Source organism: Bufo gargarizans, chromosome 1, assembly GCF_014858855.1.
Source record: "Bufo gargarizans isolate SCDJY-AF-19 chromosome 1, ASM1485885v1, whole genome shotgun sequence".
In the NCBI taxonomy this organism is placed as follows: domain Eukaryota; kingdom Metazoa; phylum Chordata; class Amphibia; order Anura; family Bufonidae; genus Bufo; species Bufo gargarizans.
The window spans coordinates 222,208,876-222,236,168 of NC_058080.1; the positions used below are offsets into that span (position 1 = coordinate 222,208,876).

General features: G+C 43.3%; 1 protein-coding gene across 1 annotated transcript in view; it reads right to left on the reverse strand.

Annotated features, from left to right (window-relative positions):
• Nucleotides 1–5,895: 5,895 nt before the first annotated feature.
• ELOVL6 (ELOVL fatty acid elongase 6) overlaps nucleotides 5,896–27,293 on the reverse strand; it is a 126,708-nt gene continuing 105,310 nt past the window's right edge. The window contains exons 2-4 of the mRNA XM_044268402.1: nucleotides 22,507–22,638; nucleotides 19,001–19,152; nucleotides 5,896–8,083 (exon numbers count right to left, since the gene is read on the reverse strand). Of these exons, the coding sequence (XP_044124337.1) occupies nucleotides 7,659–8,083; nucleotides 19,001–19,152; nucleotides 22,507–22,638 (709 nt within the window). The 3' untranslated portion in view covers nucleotides 5,896–7,658. The remainder of the gene's footprint in view (nucleotides 8,084–19,000; nucleotides 19,153–22,506; nucleotides 22,639–27,293) is intronic.

The following is a 27,293-nucleotide window of genomic DNA, read 5'->3' on the forward strand; positions in this document are numbered from 1 at the left end:
ATGGAGGAGTGAAGACGCGCTCAGCCAGAGCTCCTCCACATCCCCAGCGTGATTTGTCCCACATTGTCAGCCACTGATGGGCAAAACCTTGAAGAAGGGTAGATCTCAACCATCGGCTCCTCTGTCATCCTCCCAAGGCGACTTGCCGCATCTGTTCGCCCGGCAGTCCACCGCTCTCAACGTCGACAAGATGGAGCAGGCACTCACGGCACGTGGACATCAGAAGCGTTCCCTGCAGTGCCCGACAGCCTTCCTTTGCAAGCAGGCAGGCGCCGATCCGCCTCAGTGCCCTCCTTACCTGCTCCTGCAGAGCCGCCTGCATGAACCCACAGTCCAGACTGAAGTCCTTCTGCCACAATCGGACCGCGATCTCTACAGGCTCAAAGCGGCCCTGACTCTGCCCACTGGCCCGAGCATCAGCAATCAACAGCCACATTGCTGCTTCATACGGCACTACAGGTCGGTTCAGAGGGCTCACCCTTCTCACAAGAGGCTACCCCAATGTCCCCCAACCCTGCCACGCCAGGAGACCCTGCGCTGAGGCCCTCAGTTGACCCATTTTGGCCCAGGGGATATACTCCCCAACTACCCATGGCGCTGGATACCCTAGACATCCATCAGGGGCCCCCTCGTGGACGATCTTTACCATCATGGCTCTCATCTCCTGCAGCAGCTCCAGGATCTGACACAGAGGTCCCCCAACCAACTGGCACACCAAGCACCTCCTCCCCTGCTGCACAAGACCCCCTTCCCGCTCCCCTTGTCCCTCCTTGGCGGCGGCACCGTGCTGATCTACTTTCCATACACTCTGCCCTGAGAACGCCGTCCTCTTCTGCTTTATTTGATGAAGACACCAGGCCACCCACCAGGGCGGATTTGGCAGATTTATCCAGCTTTGCTGCCAATATCCTACAAGAATGTAAACAGGAATTCTCCCAGGTCTGATCTAAGATGGCCTCGCTCGACATCAAAGTCAATTCTGTCACACAGGATCATGCAACCTTGTCAGCTACTGTGGAAGCTCTACAAGACAAAGTCCAAGCCCACGACGCGCAACTACATGTCCTACAGCAACGCCTATACGACAATGAAAACCGCAGTCGTCGCAACAATTTGCAGATTAGAGGCTTTCCAGAGTCCATACCAGCGGCGGACCTGCTACTCACGATATTGGAAGGGAATTTTCTATGGAATTCTGGGGCGCCCGCCAAACTCCCACATAGAGATTGACAGAGAACACAGGGTCCTTAGACCTCCTAACCTTGATAGCGCTAAACAGACATCATTTGCAGAATCCACTTTTATGCCATCAAGGAACAGATCCTGAATAAAGCACAACAGTCCTCCCCTATATACTATGACAGGGTCCCCATCATTCTGCTACAGGAACTCTCACGCCACACTCTGTTGCAGCGAGCTGCCTTACGTCCACTATTGGATCTTCTCAAGGACCGAGGCATTCCTTACTGCTGGGGTTACCCATTTGCGGGCCCTAAAGGTCATGTTGCTACTCTCCGTACTCCATCGGACTTATCGCATCTACTGCAACAGCTAGACTTGCCATCGGTCAATCTGGACCCATGGCCATCTATCCTTCCAACTACTTCTGAATCGTCGAGACGACATCGTCCTCCTCATGACGTCACCAAGGAGGCACCTGGACCAACTATACCAACTCCACAGGATCAGAGACGATGAAGATCAGCTGGTCCTAGACGCGGATCCCCACGTAACCTCGTCACTTAAAGGACTGCCTGCAGTTTCTATGGCTCCTTTTCTTTTCATGTTTAACACCACCTTGTTCCTTTTACTTGCTCTTTGTCAGTGGCTGCTATTATCGACTCTCAGTTAAATTTGATAGGGGATGTGGTAGGCCTGCTTTTCCCTGGCTGCTACTTTCCCCCAAGAGTCTGAGAGCCTCAGGGCTACATTGACCCCGGTGACTGTCTCTTTAGACCTTTTGGTCACGCTAGCTCTTTCTCTTGTTTGTGTCCTCTTTCTCTCTTGCCATTTTTCTTTACTCTCTTCTCGCTTTCTGTACAGCACCCTTCCCCGTATTCTTCCCTCCCTACAGATATGACGTAATTTAAGAAAGTGTCTTTCAATGTGAAGGGCCTCAACACCCCTGAAAAAAGAACTCGGTACTCCACCATCTCCATCGTCAGAAGGTACACATTGTTTGTTTCCAGGAAACGCACTTTAAAGAGGGTTGTGCCCCTGGCATACGGCATCGGCACTACACAACCAGGCACTTCGCAAATAACCCAGTGAACAAGAAGAAAGGTGTCGCCATAGCGATCCATAGATCTTTGCCTCACCAGGTGTTAGGCCGCACTGCTGATCCCGAAGCCAGATACTTGATTCTTTCATTACTAATTGGTGGACGTGAATTCACTTTTCTTAACGCCTATGCCCCCAACCAAAACCAGGCCTCCTTTATTCTGGACCTAGTTGATAAAGCCCTTCCCCTAATTCGAGGAATGGTCATCTTCTGTGGCGATTTCAACCTTGCTCTTGACCCCACACTTGATAATTCGACCGGACGTGCCTCCCTTTCCTACTTTACTATTAAAAAAGTTATCCTCCAATTACAACTCTGTGACCCATGGCGCCTCCAGCATCAAGCAGACAAAGACTATACTTTTTATTCTGCCTCTCACTCCTCTTACAGCCGCATAGACTATATTCTCCTCCAACAACCGGCTGTGGTCAGACCTTGCACCAACATTCTGCTCCTTAAACTTCCCCTTCCTTACTAAAAACGAAAGGACTTGGCGCCTGAACGAATCTCTCATTCTCGACCTGGTGTGCGCTTCTGATCTTACCAGCACTGTGTCAGACTTCCTGTCGGATCACAGTGCGGACGCCACTCCTCTTCGAATGAAATGGGAACCCCTTAAGTGTGTCTTGCGCGGAGTCTTTATTAAACATGGCTCCCAACTCAAGAAGGAGAAAGCACACTCCCTCAAACTTGCATTACAAAAGGTCGCCTCCTTGGAACTTGCCCACAAGCGAGCACTCTCCTCGCCGACTCTCAGTTTTTTCAAAACGCACGTTTGGATGGCAAACACTTGTTAGAAGCGTCCTACGAACCTCTGATACAAATATTTCGTAGCAAATTTTACGAATATGGAAATAAGAGTGGGTGCATGTTGGCAAGTGCTGTTAGGGGAAAATTGGCTGTTTTACATAAAAACCCTGTGGATCGCATGGTACACACTACCACAGATATTGCGTCTTCTTTCCATTTCTTTTATTAGGAGCTCTACAACCTGCCCCGTGTTTCCTCAACACAGGCAGTTTACACACCTGAACTCAACTCTAAGCTTCCCAAATTATCTGCACTAGAATCTGCTGGTTTGGAGATGCCATTCACGGAAGTAGAGCTCCAAACGTTTCTCAAATCCTTGCCAGGGGGTAAGAGCCCAGGCCCTGACGGGCTCACAGCCAGGTTCTACAAATCCTTTGCGACCTCTCTTTCCCCTTTTATGCTACAGGTTTTTAACACAGTGTCTCCTGGGATTCCCTTCCCGACGCAGACCACTGAGGCCCATATTGCGGTCATCCAAAAATCTGGTAAGGACCCGCACTCATGTGCTAGCGATCGTCTTATCTCTCTCCTGAATGTAGATCTCAAAATATTTGAGAAATTGATGGCCAATAGGTTAAATGCACTCTTACCCTCAATTATCCACCCTAACCAGCTGGGGTTTTTTACCGGGCGGGAGGCCCGGGACAATACCCTTAAAACTCTAGACATCATCCATCATGCAAAAGCAAGAAAAATTCCCCTCATGATCTTATCCCTAGACAACCCTTGGCGCGAGTTAAGATCAATGGCACTCTTTCCCCTTCCTTCCCTATTCACAATAGGACGCGCCAGGGTTGTCCGCTGTCTCCTCTGCTTTACAATCTGGTTATGGAGCATCTTATTTCTTCCATACACGGCAATTCGGACATCTCGGGAATAAAGATCAAGAAAGTGAATACAAATGTGTAGCTTTTGCAGATGATCTCCTGCTCTATATAACTAATCCCCACATTTGTCTGCCGTCTTTGCTCTGTAAGATCTCCTGTTTCGGTGAGTGGACCAACTTCAAAATCAACATGTCTAAGTTGGAGGCCTTAGATGTCCTTCCTACACAGTGCACTGGTCTCTTCCCTCAAACCTTCCTTTCCCATGCTACCAAACTGAATTACATATCTAGGTATAAAAATCACTGCTGACCTAACGCGGCTTTTTAGACTAAACTTCACCCCTCTCCTCCAACATTTCCAGAAGGACCTTGAAGCCTGGCGCCGAAGGGATTTTTCCTGGTTTGGCAGGATTAGCATCCTGAAAATGACTGTTACCAAAACTACTCTATCTCCTGCAGACCATCCCCCTCCGTATTCAATCCATATTCTGGTCTCACGAATTAAATGGGAAATAATGACCCGTTCTAAGGAGACGGGGGGAGAGGTCTCCCGGATTGACGACTAAATTACAACGCTACTGCCTATGCCCGGCTTTTAGATATGATCTGCACTGATACATCCAAGTCTTGGGTTCACATCGCACGTGACTCCTCCCCCTGCTCTATAACGGTCCTACCATGGCTAACAGGCACTACGCATCCCACTCTCTCTAAGTTATATTTTACAGCCCATCATATGTTTGCAACGTTAACATCCATAAGTCGCCACACCTCACTAATTGACCCTAAAGGTTCTCTGGTTCCGATAACGGACCATCCTCGCTTCCCTCGTCTCAGCCCTTCCTCCGGGGCACGAAGACTAGCCCCATCAGATTTTGCCATTTCCTCTCGGGATCCTCACTGAAACCTCTACCTCAACTACTTGGGATCTCCACCCCATCAACCCAGCAACTCTTTTGAATATTTACAACAAAAGCACTTCCACTCATCCATGTGAAAATCCCACACATTGACTCGAAACCTCACAACATTTGAGCAGATATGCATCTCCCTCTCAGCTGTTTTTAGAAACATATCAACCATATATAAGCTGCTGATACATCAATGCTCCTCGTGCCCTCCTCCATTCTGTCAGGCCTGGGAACAGGACTTGGGTATTCCTTTCACCCCAGTCCAATGGAATAGAAGTTTTCTTCTATCTCACAAAGCACTGATCTCTACTAAAGCCCAAAAAACGGGTTAAAAAATTATATCCAAATGGTACAAAGTACCTGCATTGCTCCATAAATGGTTCCACATAGTGTCAGATCGCTGCTGGAGATGTCACACGGAGGAGGGCACAATGATCCATATCTGGTGGCATTGTACTATTCTATGTCCTTTTTCGAACCTTGTACACAGGGCTATCAGATTAGTAACGGGCATCCCCATCCAGAATTCCCATGGTGTCACATGATCATGCTGGGGGTGTCAGTGAGGAGCTAGTGTTCCCAGCCTTGCCTGTGGGGAGTATATTTTTATGTTAATTTGTTGCCACTACGATGGGTGTGGGTGGAGGGGGGTTGACATGGGGTCTTATATATATGGGGGGACCATTTAATATACAGGGGGCACTATGGGGCTATTATAGATATTGGGGCACTAAGGGGACTATTATAGATACTGAGGGAACTGTGGGGGGGGGGTATAATATATACTGAGGGCACTGTAGGGGTTAGGATTTAAAAAACAAACCATAAAATTCATCCATTTTTAACGGCTGTTAAAAAGGGAGGCAAAATGGACGTTAAAAATGAGACTGCCAGAAAATGAAAGCACACACTGATGCAAAATGGCCATGAAAAACTGACAGTTTTTAACAGACTGTTGTGTGAATGTATCCTTACTCTAGACGTGCTAGTGTAATAAAACATTGGTTCTATAACAGATGAATGAAAAAGAGGAATCATTAGTCATTAGAAAAACCACTCTCAAATGATTTAACATAAATGTAAACTTTATTGTTTGTTACAATAGTGAACTGCAAGTTCTCCTCTTCATTCTGAATAACCATTCAGACAAAATGCATCATAACATTACGTCTTTTCCAATTCATTTCCCCTAAATGAGACACTGTATCGCCTCTGCCATTTCTATTAAGAAATTAATTTAAAAAAAAATTAAAATAAAAAAGCAGCATGGATGGCAGCACCATTAAAGCTACATAAAAAAATAAAAGAAAAATCCCTTGTGTTGCACTTCCGGAAATGTAAAATGCTTTTGGAGTAGCTAGGAAATGTGCTCCTATATATTACAGGGCAGTACAATAATAATGACTGCATGTTTCCTACAGGTTTGTAATTACAGTATAACTTACTGTACTCTGATGCATGACCGCAGCCTCTAACCCTCCATTTCTAATTTGCTAATATATTAAACTATCTAATACAATTAAGACTACAATAAAACATTTAACATCAAATTACATTGAGTGCTTGTTTAAAATACCAGGAAATTGTACACATATTTGGCTTTTCTGGACGTCGTTAGAACAGACAGAACACTTTATGATCTGAAGAATATGGCTTTACAACAACATGAGCTCTCAGTTTCATACCTGGGTAAACTGGTACCTTCTACACGTTGGCCTGCTTTCAGTACATGTGGACATAGAAAAATACAGGAGACTGAAGTTAAAGGGATTGTTATTCCCCGATTGAGGGTTGAATTAAAAAACGTTAGGTTGTAGCAAAGATATTGAGTGTTGTATTCTCGATGTGTACCAGAGGAGGGCACTTTAATCATTTCTGTACCGCTTTATAAGCAAATACAAAAGCACAGTGTTACCGAACTGACGCACACAGCCCTGCAGAAATCTGACGATTCAGAAAAATAGAAAACATGACCAATTTTAGGCTTTAGATATATCTATGTATAAACCAGGCTTTTACCATGCCACGCAGAGAGAAACATTTGAATAACCTTTGTGTACCGCTGTTCTCTCCACCCCTTCTAGCAGACATTTGCTATTTAGTCCACAGGTAGTTCCACGGAGACTGATGAGGCTTTGATATGTGTATTCTCCATGCCAGCTGTCAATATGCAGCAGCTGTCCGATGGCAATCGAGCTAGACACAAAATCTAGCGGATATGTACAACAATAAAAGTCTAGTATTAATACTGTAGCAACCATCTTGGGCGAGTGGTTTGTTTGCATATCAATAAGAACTGCAGCTGCACACGACACACAACATTGGGCAAGCATCCTAAATGTTCCAATTAATGTTCTTACATAAGTTTGCTTTTAACTCGTTGACTTTCTAACATTATAAACAATATATTAATCCCGAGCCAAAAAAACACATGTTCTATCCTTTCTATCCTACTTTACTCCACCTCTTGCTCACCCTCATGTAACCTTGAAATAAATACCACTTTAAGCAGATAACTTGTTTTTTGGGCAGTAGTAGCAACGGAGGTTATGATAGGAAACATAGTATGTCTCCTATATGACCTGTACTTTTCACAGACCAGTATTCATCACATGGTTCCTTGAAATACCTGTAGTGCAGAATGCACAGATCAGCTTCATTTTTAAGACAATAATTAAATAGATCTTTATACATATTTCGTCTCTAGGATCTAAGTGCTTGAGATAAGGTTTTCTTTGTGCCTTTATATTATTTGCTTACTCCCAATTCTTTTTTATTTTATTTCATTTTTGATGACCCTGAGGTAATGACTTGGCATTAGGTTCCACGGTTAGTCAGCCTTGGCAGCTTTCCTGGTTTTGGTGATATATGCTTCAAAGAAGAAGTGGCAGAAGAGCACAAAGTAGCTGAGGTACATGATGGAGGACCACACAATGTTTTGTACGTGAGATGGACACTGTCCTTGCTGCATCCATGAGAAGACCAGATAATTCACCACACAGCCAATGAGCATTTGAGTGATCTGGGATAACGTGATCAACATGGCAAATTTTCGTGATACCCTAAAGCCAGCGGCACGCAAGGCATAGTATGAATACATTACAGCGTGCACTCCGTAGTTCATGGTCATGAACCAGCCTCCACCAGCTACCATGTCCTTGTATGAGTACCATGAATAAAGTAATACTGTTATATGGTGATACCAGTGAAGAAAGATGAGCTTCTGTTTTCTAAGGATAATGAATATAGTGTCTCCTAAAAAAAACAAAAAAAAACATACACAAAATGAAGGGTTAGTGTATAAACATTTGCCATGTCAATCATACAAAATGTAAAGGGGATGGACAATTTCTGGCTACTGTTGACCAATGTATATGTAAGATGACTATATGGCACTTACTAATATAATCTTTTATGATATTCTGGGCTGTCTGCTATATCTTATAAGCTATGTCCTCTTGCTGGGCAAATCTTCTTTGCTGCCCACATAGAGGTCTTGTCCTAGATGGCAGCTGATGGGAGGTCAGACACATCACTCAGCCCCCTCCATTATAAGACACTGTACCTGCAATAAACTCCCAACAGATGCAGATGGCAGGTGCAGTGTATTTGAATGGAGGAGACATCCCATGGAGATGATTCGCCTGGTCACATGACCCTCCATCAGCAGTCATTTTATGGACAGAACCTCCATGTGAACAAAAGACAGCCAACAAGGGAGAATACCTTATGAAATATAGGAAATGGCACAGAATATCAACTATGGCTATTAGGCTTGAGCAAAGTGCGCTTCAGATCATAGATCCGAAGGCGATACGTTCAAAAACGTCATTTTTAATGCTGTTTAATGGAGTTGAAGTATTAAAATATTCAATACCCTAAAAAGATCACCAGAGATTTAGGAATTAATCCCTTCACTGTCCAGGGCCACTAGGGATTTTAGTATTTAGACCTTGACTACCCTAGACAACCAGGGTTCTCTTGACCCAATACCTACCCTGAGTCACAGAGATATTCTAACCACCCACTCACCTTCAGACCACCAGGCAGGTAACAATTAGTTGTGTGGTGAGGCATAGCAATACTAACGGTTAGCCTAAATGTTCTGGACGTTGTATGCAGTATTTACCTGAAAATATTTTTTTGACGCTGTACAAAATGATCTATCTGGACATTGTATGGCACTTTATATCTGCCTGCTGAACGGCTAACTACTTTGGTACTGTATGTCAATATTTTTCTGGTGTTATTTTCACTCTGCTTGGTGAGCACAGTGCCTAGGTACAGTAGGGTTTGAAAACACAATGAGTAAGGGTTATAGCAAATTGAAAAATGATGTCATCAACAGCTAGCCATGTCTACATGTTGCTCATGGCCAGAAAGGTGTTGCTTCATACTGCTGAATTTCAATGACCGGAGTTAAGAGAAACAATAGAATTACTACTTAAGGCCTCATGCACACAAACGTATTTTGTTTCCGTGTCTGTTCCGTTTTTTTTGCGGATTGGATGCAGACCCATTCATTTCAATGGGTCCACAAAAAATGGGTTCCGTAGCCCTGCAAAAAAAAAAAAAAAACATGTCCTATTCTTGTCAGTTTTAGGCATTGCTACAATGGATCCGCAAAAAAAAACAAAAAACGGATGGCATACAGATGTCATCCGAATGTCATTTATTTATATGCGGACCGGAAAACACATACGGTCGTGCGCATGTAGCCTAAGTGGGAATAGTGGCTGAAATACTATATGATCAATTTTAGAAAACGAATTGCTCTGGGCGTCATCCTGTGACAATTTGTCCAAGGAGGCATATGCATTTGTCCTACAAAATGCCACTTTAAGATAGCATCCATGCTGTCTTACAGTGGCACACTTGGGTGCTGACCTCATGACATCTGATTACACTGAGCATATGCCTTTATGCATTTTCAGCCCATATCAAGACAAAAATGGAGTAACTACAAAAGCAAATATAGTCAACAGTTTGTTGACGGTGGCTAAGCTATTGCTATTTACTCACATGCACATGACAACATTTCTGGCAAAATACTGTACATGTATACAATTATGATATGCTTAACCCCTTCCATACAACACTATTAATATATTATCCCAATAATAAGAAGTTAGGCAAAATTAATGAAATACTAAAGTCACTAAAAACAAGCATCCTCAATAATTAAATCTCTACCTACAACACTTCGCCATGATCTGATCCAAGCTAGATACAAGTCAGCCGAAGGTTTAAGCAGAGATTAAGTCATTTACAGCTTATAAAAGAACAGATTATGATTTGTCAGCATTATGATGGACATAATACAACCTCTAAGTGTTCTTGTGGCAGTCTATGGCAGTTCTTGTGTACTACATGATTCAAAAAGCATACAGCATTTATGTAGATAATGTAAAATGAATGAAAATGAAGTGCATTTTCACAAGTTAGACGGGGAAAAGCAGAAGTGCATTTTAAAGATCAGGAGGACTTTTCATTTTAAGTGCTATTATATACTGCACCTTAATAGCCTGGTTACTGGAAGATGGAGGAGCTTTACAGGACATGTCTGTACTACTTAGAAAGGTAGTACTAAATATATAGATTTTACTCCACAGTCACAGGACATCAGACCCTGTGAACATTATTATGCAGCAATATAGCCAGGAGAATAAGCAGTCAATTTCTAAAGGTGTTATGTAAAGTACTCCAATTTACTGACAAGATATATAGTGCAAGCGACATATTCAGCATTCCACTTACTAGCGTGATATTTTACTAAATAATTGGTAAAGGGGCATCACAGCAGAAAACATTTATCCACTGGTGGTTCAGCATGTGAACTGCTACTTCACATAACGATGGGCGCTACAGAAGCAGCTGGGTGGTCTCCTAGTGGACTACCCCCACCAACCTAATATTTATCACCATATCCCGTGGATAGGCGGTAAATGGTTTTCACTGGACTATCACTTTAAGGGAGTTGTTTCATGAAGACATTTTCATCATATGCACTTTTAGGACATATGAGCACGCAAACAAGCTCATACTAAGTGCAACCATCTGTACACTGTTTTGGAGCTTTGCCCTTCATCAATACAGATCAGGGTACCGTTAGCTGATGGGTATCACTGGTTTGCACACTTTTTCCAATGGAACATTGACTGAAAATAAGTATCCAGTCAGCTGCTGGCTTCAGTGAGAAACAGTATCTTCCCCTTAACTAGTACCTGCTATGTACTGATGAAGAACAAAAACCCAGAAACAGTGCTGTATGCAGAAGGATGTCTTTGTGTTAACTGGTAATAGCTAATTTACATTCTTCTTTTCCCATGGAATATTGCCAGAAAAATATTCCTTTATACATCACTGTGTTACATCAATGAAAATGACACTCTCTCCCCCCAAAGTGGATATGGGTAACATAGACTAAGCTAGGGCTTCTGAATAGGGATGAGCAGACCCGTGGATGTTCGGGTTCGGCCGAACTTCGGGTCAAAGTTTGGGTTCGGGACCTGAACTTTACCCCCATTGAAGTCAATGGGGACCTAAACTTTGGGGCACTAAAATGACTGTAAAATAGTCATAGTAAGGGCTAGATGGCTGCAAAGGAAGCAAAATGGGGGTAAGAGCAGGACAGTTGCCCTGCAAACAAATATAGGGAAATGACTTAAAATAACATAGAATAGAAAAAAAAAAGACCTAAATTATCTAGAACTAGGAGGCGGAGGTCAAAGTGGAGTAGGGGGTGGAGGAGGCGGTGGACGTGGCAGTGTAGGTGGAAGCGGCGGTGGAGGAGGAGGTAGCCAACACTGTTTTTGTAGTTTAAAAAAAAAAAATACTTGATTTATTTTTTTTTTTATAAATTTAAGCAGACCCCAAAACATTGGGAAATAGAAAAGAGAATGCAAAGAGAAAGTGCGCTGGAGTAAAACAATGGCTGGGTGCGGCCGGTATACTTGTCTACTCAGCACAAGGTATGGACAAGTCCGGTGGGATCCATGCCAGGTTGATTTTAATGAACATGAGCTTGTCTGTGATTACCCCCTGCCGTGCAAAACACACGTTCGGACAATACACTGGCCGCAGGACAAGCCAACACCTCCTAGGCGTAAAGGGCAAGCTCAGGCCATGTGCCCAATTTTGAGACCCAGAAGGTGAATAGGGTAGACCTATCAGTCAGTACGTGTAGCACATGTACTGTTCCACCATGTTGCTGAAATGCTGCCTCCTGCTAAGACGTTCCGTATCAGCTGGTGGTGCTGGTTGTTGTGGTGTGCTGACAAAGCTTTTCCACATTTCGGCCATGCTAACACTCCCTTCTGAGGTGCTGGCGGTGCCCCAGCTGCGTTGGCGACTTCTTCCTCCTCTGCCTCACCTTGTGCTTCCACTGAGCCCCTGCTGTCAGGTGTGAATACCATCAGCAGCGCGTCTACCAGAGTGCGCTTGTACTCGCGCATCTTCTGATCATGGTCCAGTGACGGAATTAAGGACAGCACGTTGTCCTTGTAGTGGGGATCCAGCAGGGTGGTCACTCAGTAATCAGTACTGGTTAGAATGTGGGCAACTCGGCGGTCATTGCACAGGCACTGCAGTATGTAGTCGCTCATGTGTGCCAGACTGCCCAGAGGCAACGACAAGCTGTGGGAGGTGTACAGTCTGTGTCCTCTGTATCCCCCCAGCCACCCCACATTGATGCCCATAAGCTGCTTTGGGTGCCACCCTGCTGTGAACACGGTTCCTTCTCCTCATCATCCTCCTCCTCCTCATCCTGCAGAACTGTGCACTGGCTGGACAGTTGTGTACCTGGCCTCTGTTGGTGCAGGAACCCACCCTCCGAGCCACTTGTGAATGACTGGCCTGATAACTGTGGAAATGATCCCTCTTCCTCCTGTGCTACATCCTCTTCCATCATCGCCCGAAGTGTTTTTTCAAGGAGACATATGGAGACATAGAAGTGGGATAGTAACGCTGAGGACTGCGTCATCGGCACTGGCCATGCTGGTGGAGTACTGGAAACAGCGCAACACGGCACACACGTCCCACATGGAGGCCCACTTGGTGGTGAAGTGGTGCTGTTACGCAGAGCGACTCACCTGTGCGTGCTGCAACTGAAACTCCACTATCGCCTGCTGCTGCTCGCACAGTCTCTCCAGCATGTGCAAGATGGAGTTCCACCTTGCGGGTATGTCGCATATAAGGCGGTGAGCGGGAAGGCCGAAATTACGCTGCAGCGCAGACAGGAGAGCAGCAGCGGGGTGAGAACGCTGAAAGCGGGCACAGATGGCCCGCACATTCTGCAGCAGCTCTGACATATTGGGGTAATTTTTCAGGAACCTCTGCACCACCAAATTCAGCACATGTGCCAGGCAAGGGATGTTTGTCAAACCGGCTAGCCCCAGAGCTGCTACGAGATTTTGTCCGTTATCGCACACCACCAGGCCAGGCTTGAGGCTCAGCGGCACCAACCACTCATCGGTCTGTTGTTCCATGCCCGTCCAAAGCTCCTGCGCGGTGTGGGTTTTTTCCCTTAAACAGATGAGTTTCAAAACAGCCTGCTGTCGTTCCCCCGTGGATGTGCTGAAGTTGGTGGTCAAGGTGTTATGCTGACCAGATGATGAGGCGGTAGAGGAACAAGCGGAGTAGGAGGAGGAGGCAATGAGAAATGTCCTGCAATTCTCGGTGGCGGTAGGAAATGCGCCAAACTGCTATATTCCTCAGGCCCAGCCGCCACTGCATTTACCCAGTGTGCAGTTAGGGAGATATAACGTCCCTGTCCATGATTACTGGTCCACGTATCAGTAGATATGTGGATGTTGCCACAGATGGCGTTGCGCAGTGCACACCCGATTTTGTCCGCCACTTGGTTGTGCAGGGCAGGGATGGCTCGCCTGGAAAAGTAGTGGCGGCTGGGAACCACGTATTGTGGGACAGCCACCGCCATAAGATTTTTAAAAGTCTCTGTCTCCACCAGACGGAATGACAGCATTTCAAAGGCCAGGAATTTTGAAATGCTGGCATTCAGGGCCAGGGATCGCAGGTGGGTAGGGGGGTACTTCCTCTTTCTCTCCAGTGTTTTGGGGATGGACAGCTGAACGCTTCCATGGGACAGTGTGGACATGGTGGGTGATCGTGGGGGTGTTGCTGCCACATCCTCTGTTTGCGGGGTCTCAGGTGCCACTGTCACTCCAGAGGGGGAGGAAGAAGCCGAGACTGCAGCAGAAAAGGGAGCAAAAGGAGCTTGAGTTCTTTTGTGGTATTTCAGGTGTGTACTCCACTGCAGCTTGTGCTTTGCATTTAGATGCCTGGTCATGCAGGTGGTGCTCAGGTTTAGAACATTTATGCCTCGCTTCAGGCTCCGATTGCACAGCGTGCAAACCACTCGCGTCTTGTCGTCAGCACATTGTCTGAAGAACAGTGCACTCAATCTCTTCCACTTCTGGGGCAGGGCTAGGTGGATGGCCCACGGAAACCCTGCCAGCAGAGTCATCAAAAAGCATAAGAGACTGCTGCATGACTTGGGGCTCAGACTGCTTGGCTGATTTGCAAGGGAGTGAGGTGAAAGACAGTTGCCCATGGGCTGCAGGTGAAAACTCTGCAGTTTCAGCAGGGTATCAGGTGGTAGACAATGTGAAGAAACTGGAGGCACTGTCAGTCATCCAATCTACTACAGCCTCTACTTGTTCTGGCCTCACCATTCGTACATCCGTATTCGGGCCTACAAAATTACGCTGAACGTCCTGTCGCCTACATGCACTTGAGGAAGGTGTTTCATTTGGACGTGTAGCTGGCACAGATCAACCACATCCTCTCCCTGCAACCAGAGCTCCACCAGCACCAGAAGCACCATGACCAGGGCCACGTCCCTTATTTGATGCTCTCCTCATTCTTTGAGGTCACCCACCGAACTAACAGACAGATTAACTATATTAATTTTCCTGTCACAGATGCAGTGCAGGTGTACCTCACACCAAAAATGGGTATATGTCACCCACCGAACTAACAGACAGATTAACTATATTCATTTCCCCGTCATGTATAAAATGCACGTGTACCTCACACCAAAAATGGGTATATGTCACCCACTAAACTAACAGACAGATTAACTATATTAATTTCCCTGTCACATATGCAGTGCACGTGTATCTCACACCAAAAATGGGTATATGCCACTGGCTCAACTAACAGTCAAATTAACTATATTAATTTATCTGTCGCGTATAAAGTGCACGTGTATCTCACACCAAAAATTGGTATATTTCACTCGCCAAGCTAACAAACGGATTAACTATATTAATTTCCCTGTCACGTATGCAGTGCAGGTGTACCTCACACCAAAAATTGGAATATATCACCCACCGAGCTAACAAACGGATTAACTATATTAATTTCTCCGTCACGTATGCAGTGCAGGTGTACCTCACACCAAAAATGGTATTATGTCACCCACCGAACTAACAGACGGATTAACTATATTAATTTCCCTGTCACATATGCAGTGCATGTGTATCTCACACCAAAAATGGGTATATGTCACCCATCGAACTAACAGACAGATTAACTATTATATTTTTGTTGTGTCGGCTACAGAAATGGTGCATTGCACCCACAAAAAATCACTATAGGTCACCCACAGAATTAACAGCCAGATTAATTATTATATTTCTGTGTCAGGGGTACAAAGATGGTGCATTGCACCCACAAAAAAAATCGCTATTGGTCACCCACACAATTAACAGCCAGATTAATTTTTATATTTCTGTGTCAGGGGTGCAAAGCTGCCTGCTTCCTGTCTCTGCACTACTCAGAGCTGATGGGCGGTGCTACACGTGATCCAGCTTGTATAGAGGCTGGGTCACATGATGCCCCGGCCAATCACAGCTATGCCATTACTAGGCATGGCTGTGATGGCTTCTAAGTGCCCACAGCTTAAAAGCTTGTTGATTGGCTGCCCTGCAGCCTTTCAAAAGCTTTATTAAAAGCCTGAACACCGAACTTGAACCCAAACGTTTCCTGCAAATTTCGGGTCCGGGTACCCAAACTCGCAAAGTTCGGTACGGATCTGAACTTTACAGTTCGGGTTCGCTCAACACTACTTCTGAATATTAGCCAGAGCAGAGCGTAGTTAAAGAGCAGCTTCTGCTCTAGCAAACTTGGACCAACCATGAACTACATGGGCATCCATTAATTTGAATGTGTTCCATGTACATTTATATGTACAATGCTTTTGGAAAGTCTTCAGACCCTTTCACAGTTTTTTCACATTTTCTTATGTTGAGGCTAAAATAAAAAGATAACATTTTTCCCCATCAAAGAGCACTCAATACCCTATACTGAAAGTGAAGACAGGATTTTGAAATATTTGCTAATTTATTGAAAAGTGAAAAGTAAAATCTTGCATTGACCCAGTTGAGTGCATACTTAGTTGAGGCACCTTTGGCAGCGATTACAGTTTCCAGTCTTCTTGAATATGATGCCACAAGGTTTGCACACATGGATTTAGGGATTTTCTGCCATTCTCCTCTGCAGATTCTCTCAAGCTCTGTCAGTTTGGATGGGGGATCGTCTGTGGACTTCATTTTGGGTTGAAGTTAGGACTCTGGTTGGGCCACTGAAGGACATTTACAAATTTGTCCCTAAGCCTTTTTTGTGTTGTCTTAGCTGTGTACTTAGGGTTATTGTCTTGTTGGAAGTTGAACCTTTGGCCCAGTCTGAGGTCCAGCGCAGTCTGGATCAGGTTTTCATTAAGAATATCTCTGTTCAGCTTTACTTAAAAAAAAAACACAGCATGATGCTGCCACCACCATGCTTCACTGTAGAGATGGTACTGGCCAGTGCTTGGTTTCCTCCACAAATAATGCTTAGAATTGAGGCCAAAAAAGTTTAATGTTGGTTTCATCAGACCAAAGAATCTTGTTTCTCAAAGTCTGAAAGTCCTTTAGTTGTCATTTTTGCAAACATCATACAGGCTTTCATGTGTCTTTTACTGTGAATAGGCTTCTTTCTGGTCACTTTGCCATAAAATCCTATGTCCTATATTTGGCCCTATGTTGCGGATCATGGATCTATTGAAGTCAATAGGTCCAAACAGCATTGTGGGGTGCACATGGCCGATGTCTGTGTTTTCTGGATCTGCAGTTTGTGGCCACTGTGCTCTTGGGAGCTTTCAGAAATTGTTTGTACCTTTTTCTAGATCTGTGCCTCCACACGATCCTTTCTCTGAGCTCTACAGACAGTTTTTATCTCCTTATTCCTTGATTTTTGCTCCGATTTGCATTCCAAGCTGTGAGACCTTATATAGACAGGAGTGCGCCTTCTTTACTAATCATGTCAAGTTAACTGAATTTATCACAGGTGGACTCCAGTGAAATTGAAGAAACATCTCAAAGATAATGCAAAATCTTAGTTTTTCCTTTTTAATAAATTAGCAAACATTTTTAAAATTCTGTTTTCAGTTTGTTATTATGGGGTATTGAGTGTAAATTGATTGGGAAAAACTAGATTTTATTTTATTTATATTTTTAATTTTAACCACAACATAACAAAAGTCTGAAGACTTATCGAATGCTTTTTTATAGTCATTTATGGCCAACAGTATACATGCAGAAATATGAGATGATTGGAGGTTCCAACAGCTAGTCGAGTGTTATAGCTGATCAACAGGGTGGCCATTCTATATTTGGTGAGACAACTGATTTAAAGGAAAGCTATGAGCTAAGTGCAAATGCAGTCATTGTTTAAAACAGTAGTATCCCTGGAAGACAGTAGCAGAAGCAGCAGCTGTTACTCAAAGATGGCTTATGTGAGAAAGGCAATGCAGTTGGCAAATCTTAGCCAGAACAAACTGCTGTTCCAGAATTATGGAATATTTTCCTGCCCCCTTCAATAAACTTCTATGTGGCAGGAATAGGAACATCCCAGGAGGAAAAACATTTAAAATGGGTTCGTCGACTTTAAAAAATGTCAGAAGTAACTGCACTAAGGTACTAAACCTATGGATACTTGAGCTAGAGAACTACACCTCTGAATGGTTAGGTAGATATGAATCTCACTATGGACTTCGTACCGAATGTTTGTAATCCTACCAATATCTTTGTTATACACCCAACATTAACATTCAAGATATTATTTATATTTAATGTAGCCTTAACCACCTAACTGTTTTGCCAGAGTCCAGCTCCGGCAATGGGGAAAGTAGCTAAGTGGAGGGGGAGGGCTGCTTTAGATGCTGCCATCTCCTGAATGGTAGCAGCTAAAAACACGCTGACATTCCAGGCTTTCATACAAGACCAAAATGACAGCTAAATTCCAAGTAACAGAGGAGAAATCACTGTTAGAAATGGAGTCGGGAATAATCGCAAGTAAAACCTCCCTTTACTTTCACTTTCAGCTGCATTCACAGCATCCCGATCTCTATCAGTGATATCTTCTCCTGACCTGAACATATTGCTGTCATTCAAAAGATATAACCATCTAAAGCAGCCCCCCCTAAAGTTAGCTACTTTTCCCACTGCTGGAGCTGGACTCTGGCAAAACAGTTAGGTGGTTAAAGGGGTTGTCTCATCTCAGACAATGGGGGCATATCGCTAGGATATGTCAACATTGTCTGATAGGTGCTGGTCCCACCGCTGGAACCCGCACCTATCTCCTAAACTGAGCCCCGCAAAGTGGTGGCTGGAGGACTCCGGTCCAGCCACCACCAAGCCCTCTCCCCATAGAAGTGAATGGTAGCACACAGCGCATAACTGGTCACCGCTCCCATTCACTTCTATGGGCCTGACGGAAATAGCCGAGCCAGTGTTCTGCTACTTTTGGCGGCCCCATAGAAATGAATGCAGTTCAGCTGCGCACGCGCAGTGCACCCTCCACCACTTTCGGGGCTCCGTTCTCGATGTAGGTGCGGGACCTGCACTTATCAAACAATAGCGATTTGCCCCCATTGTCTGAGATGAGACACCCCTTTAAAGGGGTTGTCCAGGATTAACAAAATAAGATCTCTTTCTTCCTGCTTCATGTATCATGATTCCAAAACTGTGACCAGTGACCACTTCCCCAGTATGTATAGTGTGTAGGGATATGCATCATTTTGAAAAGCAGGGATAGCACTATTCTAGATGTGTAATATGGTGGAAACCCCCAAGCAGGCTCTGAATGTAGATAATGATGAAAGTTTCTTACCCAACTCTGGTGCTTTGCTGAGTACAAATGCATAGGCCCAGAATTTGCTGACTGGTCCATAATAGAAACTCTGGTCACAAACTGACTGCTTAAGTCCTTTGGTCATCAAAATGTACAACATGTAAGCGCCTGTCCGGACAGCACCAAATATACTGAGGATACAAAAAAAGAATGATTCATATCTTAAGGCTATTAGATTAAGTAGGTTACTAAATTAATTGTCAAACAAATAGGACAAAAATCTCCTATAAACACTTTTGGAGCCTGAATTCCTTTGAATTTTTTTTAACATAGTGGGCACTCACATAATGAAAATATGAAATGTCTTACACACCTTTCAGTGGTTCCGGACATTAGCATATAATAAGAAGATATAAATATATATATTGTAGGAAGGCGCAAGGGTCATTGACGGAAAGTATGTGTCACCGAGATTCCTGACCTAGGTGAGGTAAGAGCCGGTAATTTCATGTGTCAATGGCAGCTAGTGCTGGCTGACATGGTTTTGCTATTTAGTATGGCTGCAAAGCCAATCCGGGCCGGCTTTTACTGGGAGCAGCCAAAGTGCAGGGTGGGTGGCTTCTCCCCACGTTCCAGGCCGGGTTTTAGTTTGGGCTATAAAACACAGGCAGCACTGTCAGGTGGTAGGAATTTACTCCTCTCTGACAGTGAAGCTCTGTCAGTCTCTGTGTTGGGACCTGGGAGTTTGGGCCTGGGTAAAGGCCTGCTACCTTGTTGCCGTGAGAGCAGGTGGTTTCTGCTATGGCCAAGGACTTCTGCATTGCTGCATGGTGTGAACAAACACCAGACTCAAGGTGACTGTTTTCCTTGAAACAGACTTTTTGTTTTGCTTATCCTTATGTGTGAATAAACACCGAACTATCTAAGTTAAAGACGTTGTCGTTGCCTCTATACTGCGTCCGCAAGCCTGTCTACCAGAGCAAATCCCCACAATATATATATATATACACACACATTCCAGTCAAAATACTTTTTATAAATACATTTTTAATAATTACATTTCAGATTAACATCTACACTCAAAAGACATAATATGTCTACACAAAGTAGTTATCAAATGACCATGTAGCTTTAACATATGCAAATATGGGACACTCAAGCATAAATATAATTAAATTAACTCTGTAGAAGTAACGATTTAGCTGCAGGCGCAAACAGGAGATTCTGCTACTTGGATTTATTCATATGCAAAATGTAGCTGCCGCCATCTTGGTCAGCTTTGGATATTCCGGTTGGTTTACATGCGTTGTCCAAGGGGGCTTTGGCATGAAGACTAAGGTAAGCCCTGAAGTGTTTCAGTGTTCCGCATGCCCTAGTGTGTCCAACATGTTTATCTTTGGAAGTGTGTCTACCAATGGTGTTACTTTGGTTTGCAAGCTGAATACCCTACAACAGTTTTAGGAAGAGAAATCTCTTGCCCTGGGTTTCATTCAAGATTTTTGGTTTTAGGTAGAGATTCCATGGCTTTGCACAGTCCAGATCATGTGAAGTTGTAGGATGAATTTGGTCTTAAAGGAGTTTTTCAGTTCTTCAGGATTTCACTATTGAGCACCCCCATGCTGGTCAGCTGTTTTGGGATAGCTTTGACACTGGACCTACACAGCTCCATCTACTGCGCAGTGGATGGAGTTGGTTTACTGCAAGGCTGCTCCCACTCACTTCCATCTACTACACAGTGGGTGGAGCTTTGTAGTTCTGGCATTGAACCTACCCTGAATCACCTGATCAGCAGGGATGCGGGGTGACGGACTCTCGCCAATGATCAGATAATGATGACCTATCCTGAGCATAGATAATCAGCAGTAATATTCTAAACAACCCCTTTAATAATCTAGAACCAATTGAATTAGACTTCCCAAAAACATAACTGTTTAATGGGTGGTCCGGTCCGGATGCAACTGAACAACACTGGTCTACTGCAAAGCTTCTTTACAAAGGAGACTTTAAACATCATAGAATTATCTAAGTAACTGAACTGTCTACTCTCTCACCATGACTTTTACACTTCTGGGAGGAGAAAAAGCAACTGTGATTACTCAAAGTACACTTTAAGAAGTTGGCAACTTTGTTGTAAAATATACTGAAAGTCCATAAAGTATGTTGAAAAGTAACTTACTAAATAACATTCACAAACCATCTTCTGCTGCATAAATAAAGCAAATCAGAAAGTGTCACTCCCTGTGTTATCAATTGAGACACATGAACCTTTATTGTTCACATATGGAAGGGGACTTTTTGATTTACATTACATGATTTTTTCCAGTATATACATTTATCACCTAATGTACAGTATATACAATATAAGTGAAAAATTTATGATTGTTTGGGGACAGTTTTTTAATGAACTGGCAGCAGACCTGCTCCACCACCGCTCCATTTAAACTCCTTCTCACTAAGGTTGTGTCAATGAGGAGCAGGGGTGGGGTGCCCACAGACCCTAACATGAAACATCTTGATGGACATCAGTTCACATCCCTTCTCACAGCAAATGACTGGGTACATACAGTAAGAACCTGATGCTCCCATCATTAATTAACACAGGGATCACCAGATACTTGGCCTGAAATATATAATGTAATGTATGAATGGTGCATGGTGTGGTGAAGCTATGACATCATCATGACCGCCTTTACCAGGACACATGTTGCATGATGATGTCAACACTACCCCCAGGAATTATTAATAACTGTCTATAGTAGCATTATTACTAATGGGGGCACTAAGGGGGACTCTCCCCTCAATACTGTATAGGGTGTGCACAGTATGGCAGCAGGATGACACTGTTGGGGGACCAGGCTGGGAGCTTGTGTTGAGAAGGTGAGGAGAATGATGCGAGGAATCTAAGATGTCTGTGTGGCAAACACTGCAGAGACAAGAAATGACTGAAAGAAGTCATCAGAAAGTCTGGACCAAATGGAGAACATGAGAAAAGAGAATGTCTTAATGTAATAGGTATCTAGTGCTGTAGTAAGTTTGGTAGCGCTGAAAGATCAGGCAACATGTTAAAGAGGGCTGGCTCGATGCTGTGGCTCATGTCTCACCTCCTGAACCCCCTACTCTATATTTTATTGAGAGACAACCAAAGGAGGAGGAGGACAGAACATGGTAGCTGGAATTAGCAACTACAGAGTCAAGGATATTTTACACTTTATTCTACAGAGATATTTTGTGCTGCTAGTAGGTGCTGCTTGGGCAGTATTTTGTGCTGCACTGTTGTGTTTGGTTCTGCTGGGGCAGTATTTTGTCGATTTGGACTCACCTAGAACATAGGGCCACTTCTAGGTTTTTTTCCAGGGCCATTTTAACTTCATAGTCCATCCCAAATGAAGATTGTTGGGGCCCCAGAGGTCATAAAAATATAAGAAAAGCTAGTAATTAAGTTACATTTCTGTATACTTTATGCATTTTCAGCACATTTTACAAACTGACCAACCTCTTTAATATTCTGAAAAATGAGCCAATAATACTTTATGTATATGTTGTACCTAAAAACTGCAAGGCTGAAGGACCACAAGACAAGGGGTTTCCTTAGCTCAAACTTTTCTCGCTGTTTCATTAGGTGCCGGCCACCAAATATAAAGGCAGCATACAATGCTGAAAATAGAAAGGATTTCTTCCTGAAACACAAAACAAAAACACAAAATGCATTATATTTCACTTGTCACTTATCTCTGGTGCCAAGTTAAAAAATTAAGAAATTCATTAAAAAAACACATGTTCACATTCATAAATATGTAACAGTAGTACAGGGCAACTGTACATGATATATTTTAGCAAGATATCCAACCATGGGAACCCTTTCAGGCCCAAAACTAATTGTTAAAACCAACAGCCCCAGCAAATTCGTCAGGCCTGAAGGTCAGCTAGTACATAGGACTGAATCTTTGTGTTTTTCACAACTGCTATTTATCTTGGTATTAGGAATATTAAATGGCCAGGACTGGAGTTTCCTCTGATCTTGGTCCCATTCACCGCGCAACAATGATTTTGCTACTGAGAGAAAAACATGTGATTTATACTGAAATGAGTGCGCTAATTCCAAATATGAACTCAGAATTTGCCTGACACATCTAGATTTTAAGTTATACATGCAAAGCCTATGCAGTTATAATATTAAATTAATTATATTCAAAATATTCCAATGGACATGTCCAGACCTGTCCGGACGCACTCAGGCTGATGTCAGCAGTAAGTATATAAGGCAAGCTGGACAGATTTTGATAAAGTGATCTGTTATAGTGCTATCAGTTTTGAAACTTAAGAATGATAAATGCAAATGTGTTAACGATCCAGACGATTTCTGCTACATATGTGGCAAATACACTACTTATGATCAGCGTAAGAATCTGACAAAGTGAGTGCGTCTTGCTTACAAGTATTACTTTGACTGTAAAATTGGAGATCAAGATAAAAGCTGGGCACCTCATGTTTGTTTGCACTGTGTGCTACTCTGGGTTAACGCAGTGGTTGAATGGTAAAAGGAAAGGAATGGCTTTTGCAGTGCCTATGCTTTGGCGTGAGCGGAAAAATCACCATTCAGACTGTTACTTTTGCATGAATAAAATCGTGTGATATTCAAAGAGAAACAAGTCACAAATTGTGTATCCTGACTGTGAGTCTGCTCTTAAACCAGTACTACAATGGCAATTGAAACAGACAGTTCTGATCCTGATGAAGAACAAGATGTAGAACACACTGAAAACTGATGCTAAAATAAAGGCTGGAATTTTTATTGGCCCCGAAATCAACAAACTAATACATCATGACACATTCAGAACAAAACTCAACCCTCTGGAACTTGCAGCTTGGGATGCATTTGTGCTAGTAGTGCAGAACTTCCTTGGGAACAGACGAGCTGCAAACTATGCTGAATTAGTAGACAACATGCTTACAGCATATGGCCAACTTAGCTACCGAATGTCATTGAAAGTGCATTTCTTACATTCCCACCTTTTTCCCACCCAATTTGGGACACGTAAGTGACGAACATGGAGAGCGGTTCCATAAAGATATTTCTACAATGGAGAACAGGTATCAAGGCTGCTGGAATCCCAACATTATGGGGGACTACTGCTGGTTTTTGCAATGGGAAAATATGACCGTTTATAAACGCAAAAGCAGATGCCTGAAGCACTTTTAACAGTACTGGTCCTTGCTCAAGTTAGACTTTTAAACTTAAAAACGAGACTTTGAAATTTTGTTATTCCTTTACATTTTCATACACTGTTTACTACGCAAACTTTGATGTAGATCAGGTAATTGATGGAGTAAAACTTGTTCTGTTCAAAAATTATTCATGCTTCCCAAGTGCTTCATTCATTTAGGCATACTTATGCATAGCAAAATTTTGTGACGTGTTACAACAATTCTGACTTCGGATTTGTAATCCGCACACTCAATTTAGTATAGGACAAATGTTTTTTGCCCAGTAGCAGACGAAAAGTATTTTTTTGTTGCGTGGTGAATTGCATTTCATAAATATACAGCACAGAGCACCAATAGGCCCAATAGTAGAAATGTCTATTCTTCTCCCCAAAATGGACATGAATAGGACATGTTCTATAATATACTGTACAATATGGACACACAGATGATATCTGTGTGCTGTCCGCATTTTTTGCAGTCACCTAAAAACGAAAGGGTCCAAAAATAAGTTCTTGAGTGCCTTAGGAAGTTGTACTAAATGTATTATGAAATATTCTTGGTGTAAACTAATTCAGCATACAATATTATTGACAAATCTTCCCCATTTTCTCAAGATATTTTCAAAAAAAATTCTAATAAGAATTCTAAAACATTTTCTCCTAAAAAACTAAAGCAATTAATTGGACCAACCATATGACTGCTTCTCCTTTTGCATATAGATGATATTCTATTTTATGCTTCCATTTACTAATATTCAATGTGGAATTGTTATTTAGTTGAGGGAAAATTACTTGTACTGAAGACAGTCTAATAATTGTTAAATTTCAGCGATCAGACATGTGAGAAAACCAAAAATATTGCAAACAAAAATCTAATAAATAGATTTAGGAGAATTAGAAGGAAAATTCTTCAAGCAGTATATATAGGGCACTGAAGATGTGAAGTTTAAGCCTCTTTGCTAAATATTTGCAGTGTCAGTTTCTTGGCAGTTCTCCGCATACAGCTGATTAGACACTTGGCATTAAGAGTAAGCGAAGTACAGTGCCAATAATGGTGTTTGTTGAACTGATAACAGCTGTGCACTTGGTTCATTAATACAAGTGGAAATGGAGCTACCAAGCCAGACAACACTTTTATGCAAGAGTCTGAAACCACATTAATACCAGAGCAACATTTCCTAGAACGAAATAAAATCCAAATGTTAAGTGCAGATCAATAAGCATTACAAAACTATCCTACTTATACTTTATAGTCTCGTTCCTGCACTCGTCATAGGGAATTCCCCATTGAAAAAGTAAACTTCCCATTCACATGAATCTTTGCAGTTACAACTGAAAATATGCGTGATCATGGGTCACAAGACCGCGGGGATATAATTATGTTTTTATTCCTTCATATAGCATTTGATGTTTTTGAATCAGGTTAAAGCAATTGTTGGTGCAGGAACAAAAAAGGGTTTTTAACGGTAAAAATATGTTAGAACAAGAAGCCCCAATTCCCCATTCTTGGCAGACAGCAGATCAAGCAAATGCAGCCCCTTTCCATAAAGATGAGTGGCAAGTCAATAACAGCCTACTTGGCATATTTCACAGTTTCAGATATTCCCAATAATGTCAATGGATAGGGACGTACATGGCATGATCATCCTGCTCTCAAGTCGAGAACAGGCATTTGGGTTCCTTATTCTAGTAGGACCCCACCAGATTGACCGGTTCTTTGCACATACATACTGTCTAATATCTAAAGACTACAGAATAAAGAATCTTTTTGAGAGGCAACTGTATTTGCAAGAAAGAAAACACCCCACTTCAAAGATCCTCAAAGTTCTAGAAAACAATTCAGCATTTGACATCAGAAGATTTAGATTTTATCCTGTGGACACCATGGGACAGAAAGCTATATTCAGCAATGAGTGGAATAGCACACCCTGTGCTGGCAAGATACATTATTATGCCTCATTTACACATCAGTGTTTTAGTCAGTGATTTCCATCAGTGATTTTGAGCCAAAACCAGGTGCGGCTCTAAACACAGAACAGGTGCAAATCTTTCCCTTATACCTTATGGCTGTTTAGCTCCACTCCCGTTTTTGGCTCACCATCACTGATGGAAATCACTGACAAACACTGAGGTGTGAATGAGGTTTATAAGTATCCTTACAAGTAAGAGAAAGTTGGCCAAACCTGCCAATTTCGCCAGGGTTGGACAATTGTCTGATGTGTATGGGAGTGTCGTTTATCTCCTCCAACATCAGAGGTCATTATTATAATCTTATACCAATAAATGTTGTCTTTAGGCAACAAACAAAATCTGAAATCAGATTTTTCAGAATGTCCTGGCTTTTTATTGCTTATTTTAATTTCTCATTGTTAAGAACAGGTGTAACACCCCAGAGTGGCATTACCACCTTTGCACCCCGCTACTGTCTTTATTAGTTAACCTCATGTTATTATGTGTATTTATTTCAGGTCCAAACGCTGTGCATTTCCTATTTTGTAACTGTTATGTTAACATGTAATGTGCCACAGCAAGTATGGCAGAGCTACACTTAGGTATAATGGAGCTTTCCATTCCATTCTAAACCCCCTCTGTGGAGTGTGCGAGTCCCACTTCCTGCAGGAAGGGTGGGGACTAGTTTCTAGGAGCAGTCTAGTGCACCCCCAGCTAGGGGAAGGGTGTGCGGTTGGGCACGTCTCTGCTGGACATGCCCCAGCAAGCCAGCTAGAGCACCTTAAAGGGGTTGTCCAGGTTCAGAGCTGAACCTGGACATCGCTCCATTTTCACCCCGGCAGCCCCCCTGACATGAGCATCGGAGCAGTTCATGCTCCGATGCTCTCCTTTGCCCTGCGCTAAATCGCGCAGGGCAAAGGCATTTTTCTGAGTTCCGGTGACGTACCGGGCTCTCTATGGGGCTGACAGGCAGCCCGGTGACGTCACCGGCACTGATGGGCGGGATTTGGCTCTGCCCTAGCCAGTAAAACGGCTAGGGCAGAGCTAAAGCCCGCCCCTCAGAGCCGGTGACGTCACCGAACACACTGCTGGGCGGAAGTTACCGCCCGGCAGTGTGTTATTGTAAACACAAGAGCCTGTGCCCTGCGCGATCTAGCGCAGGGCACGGGAGCGCATCG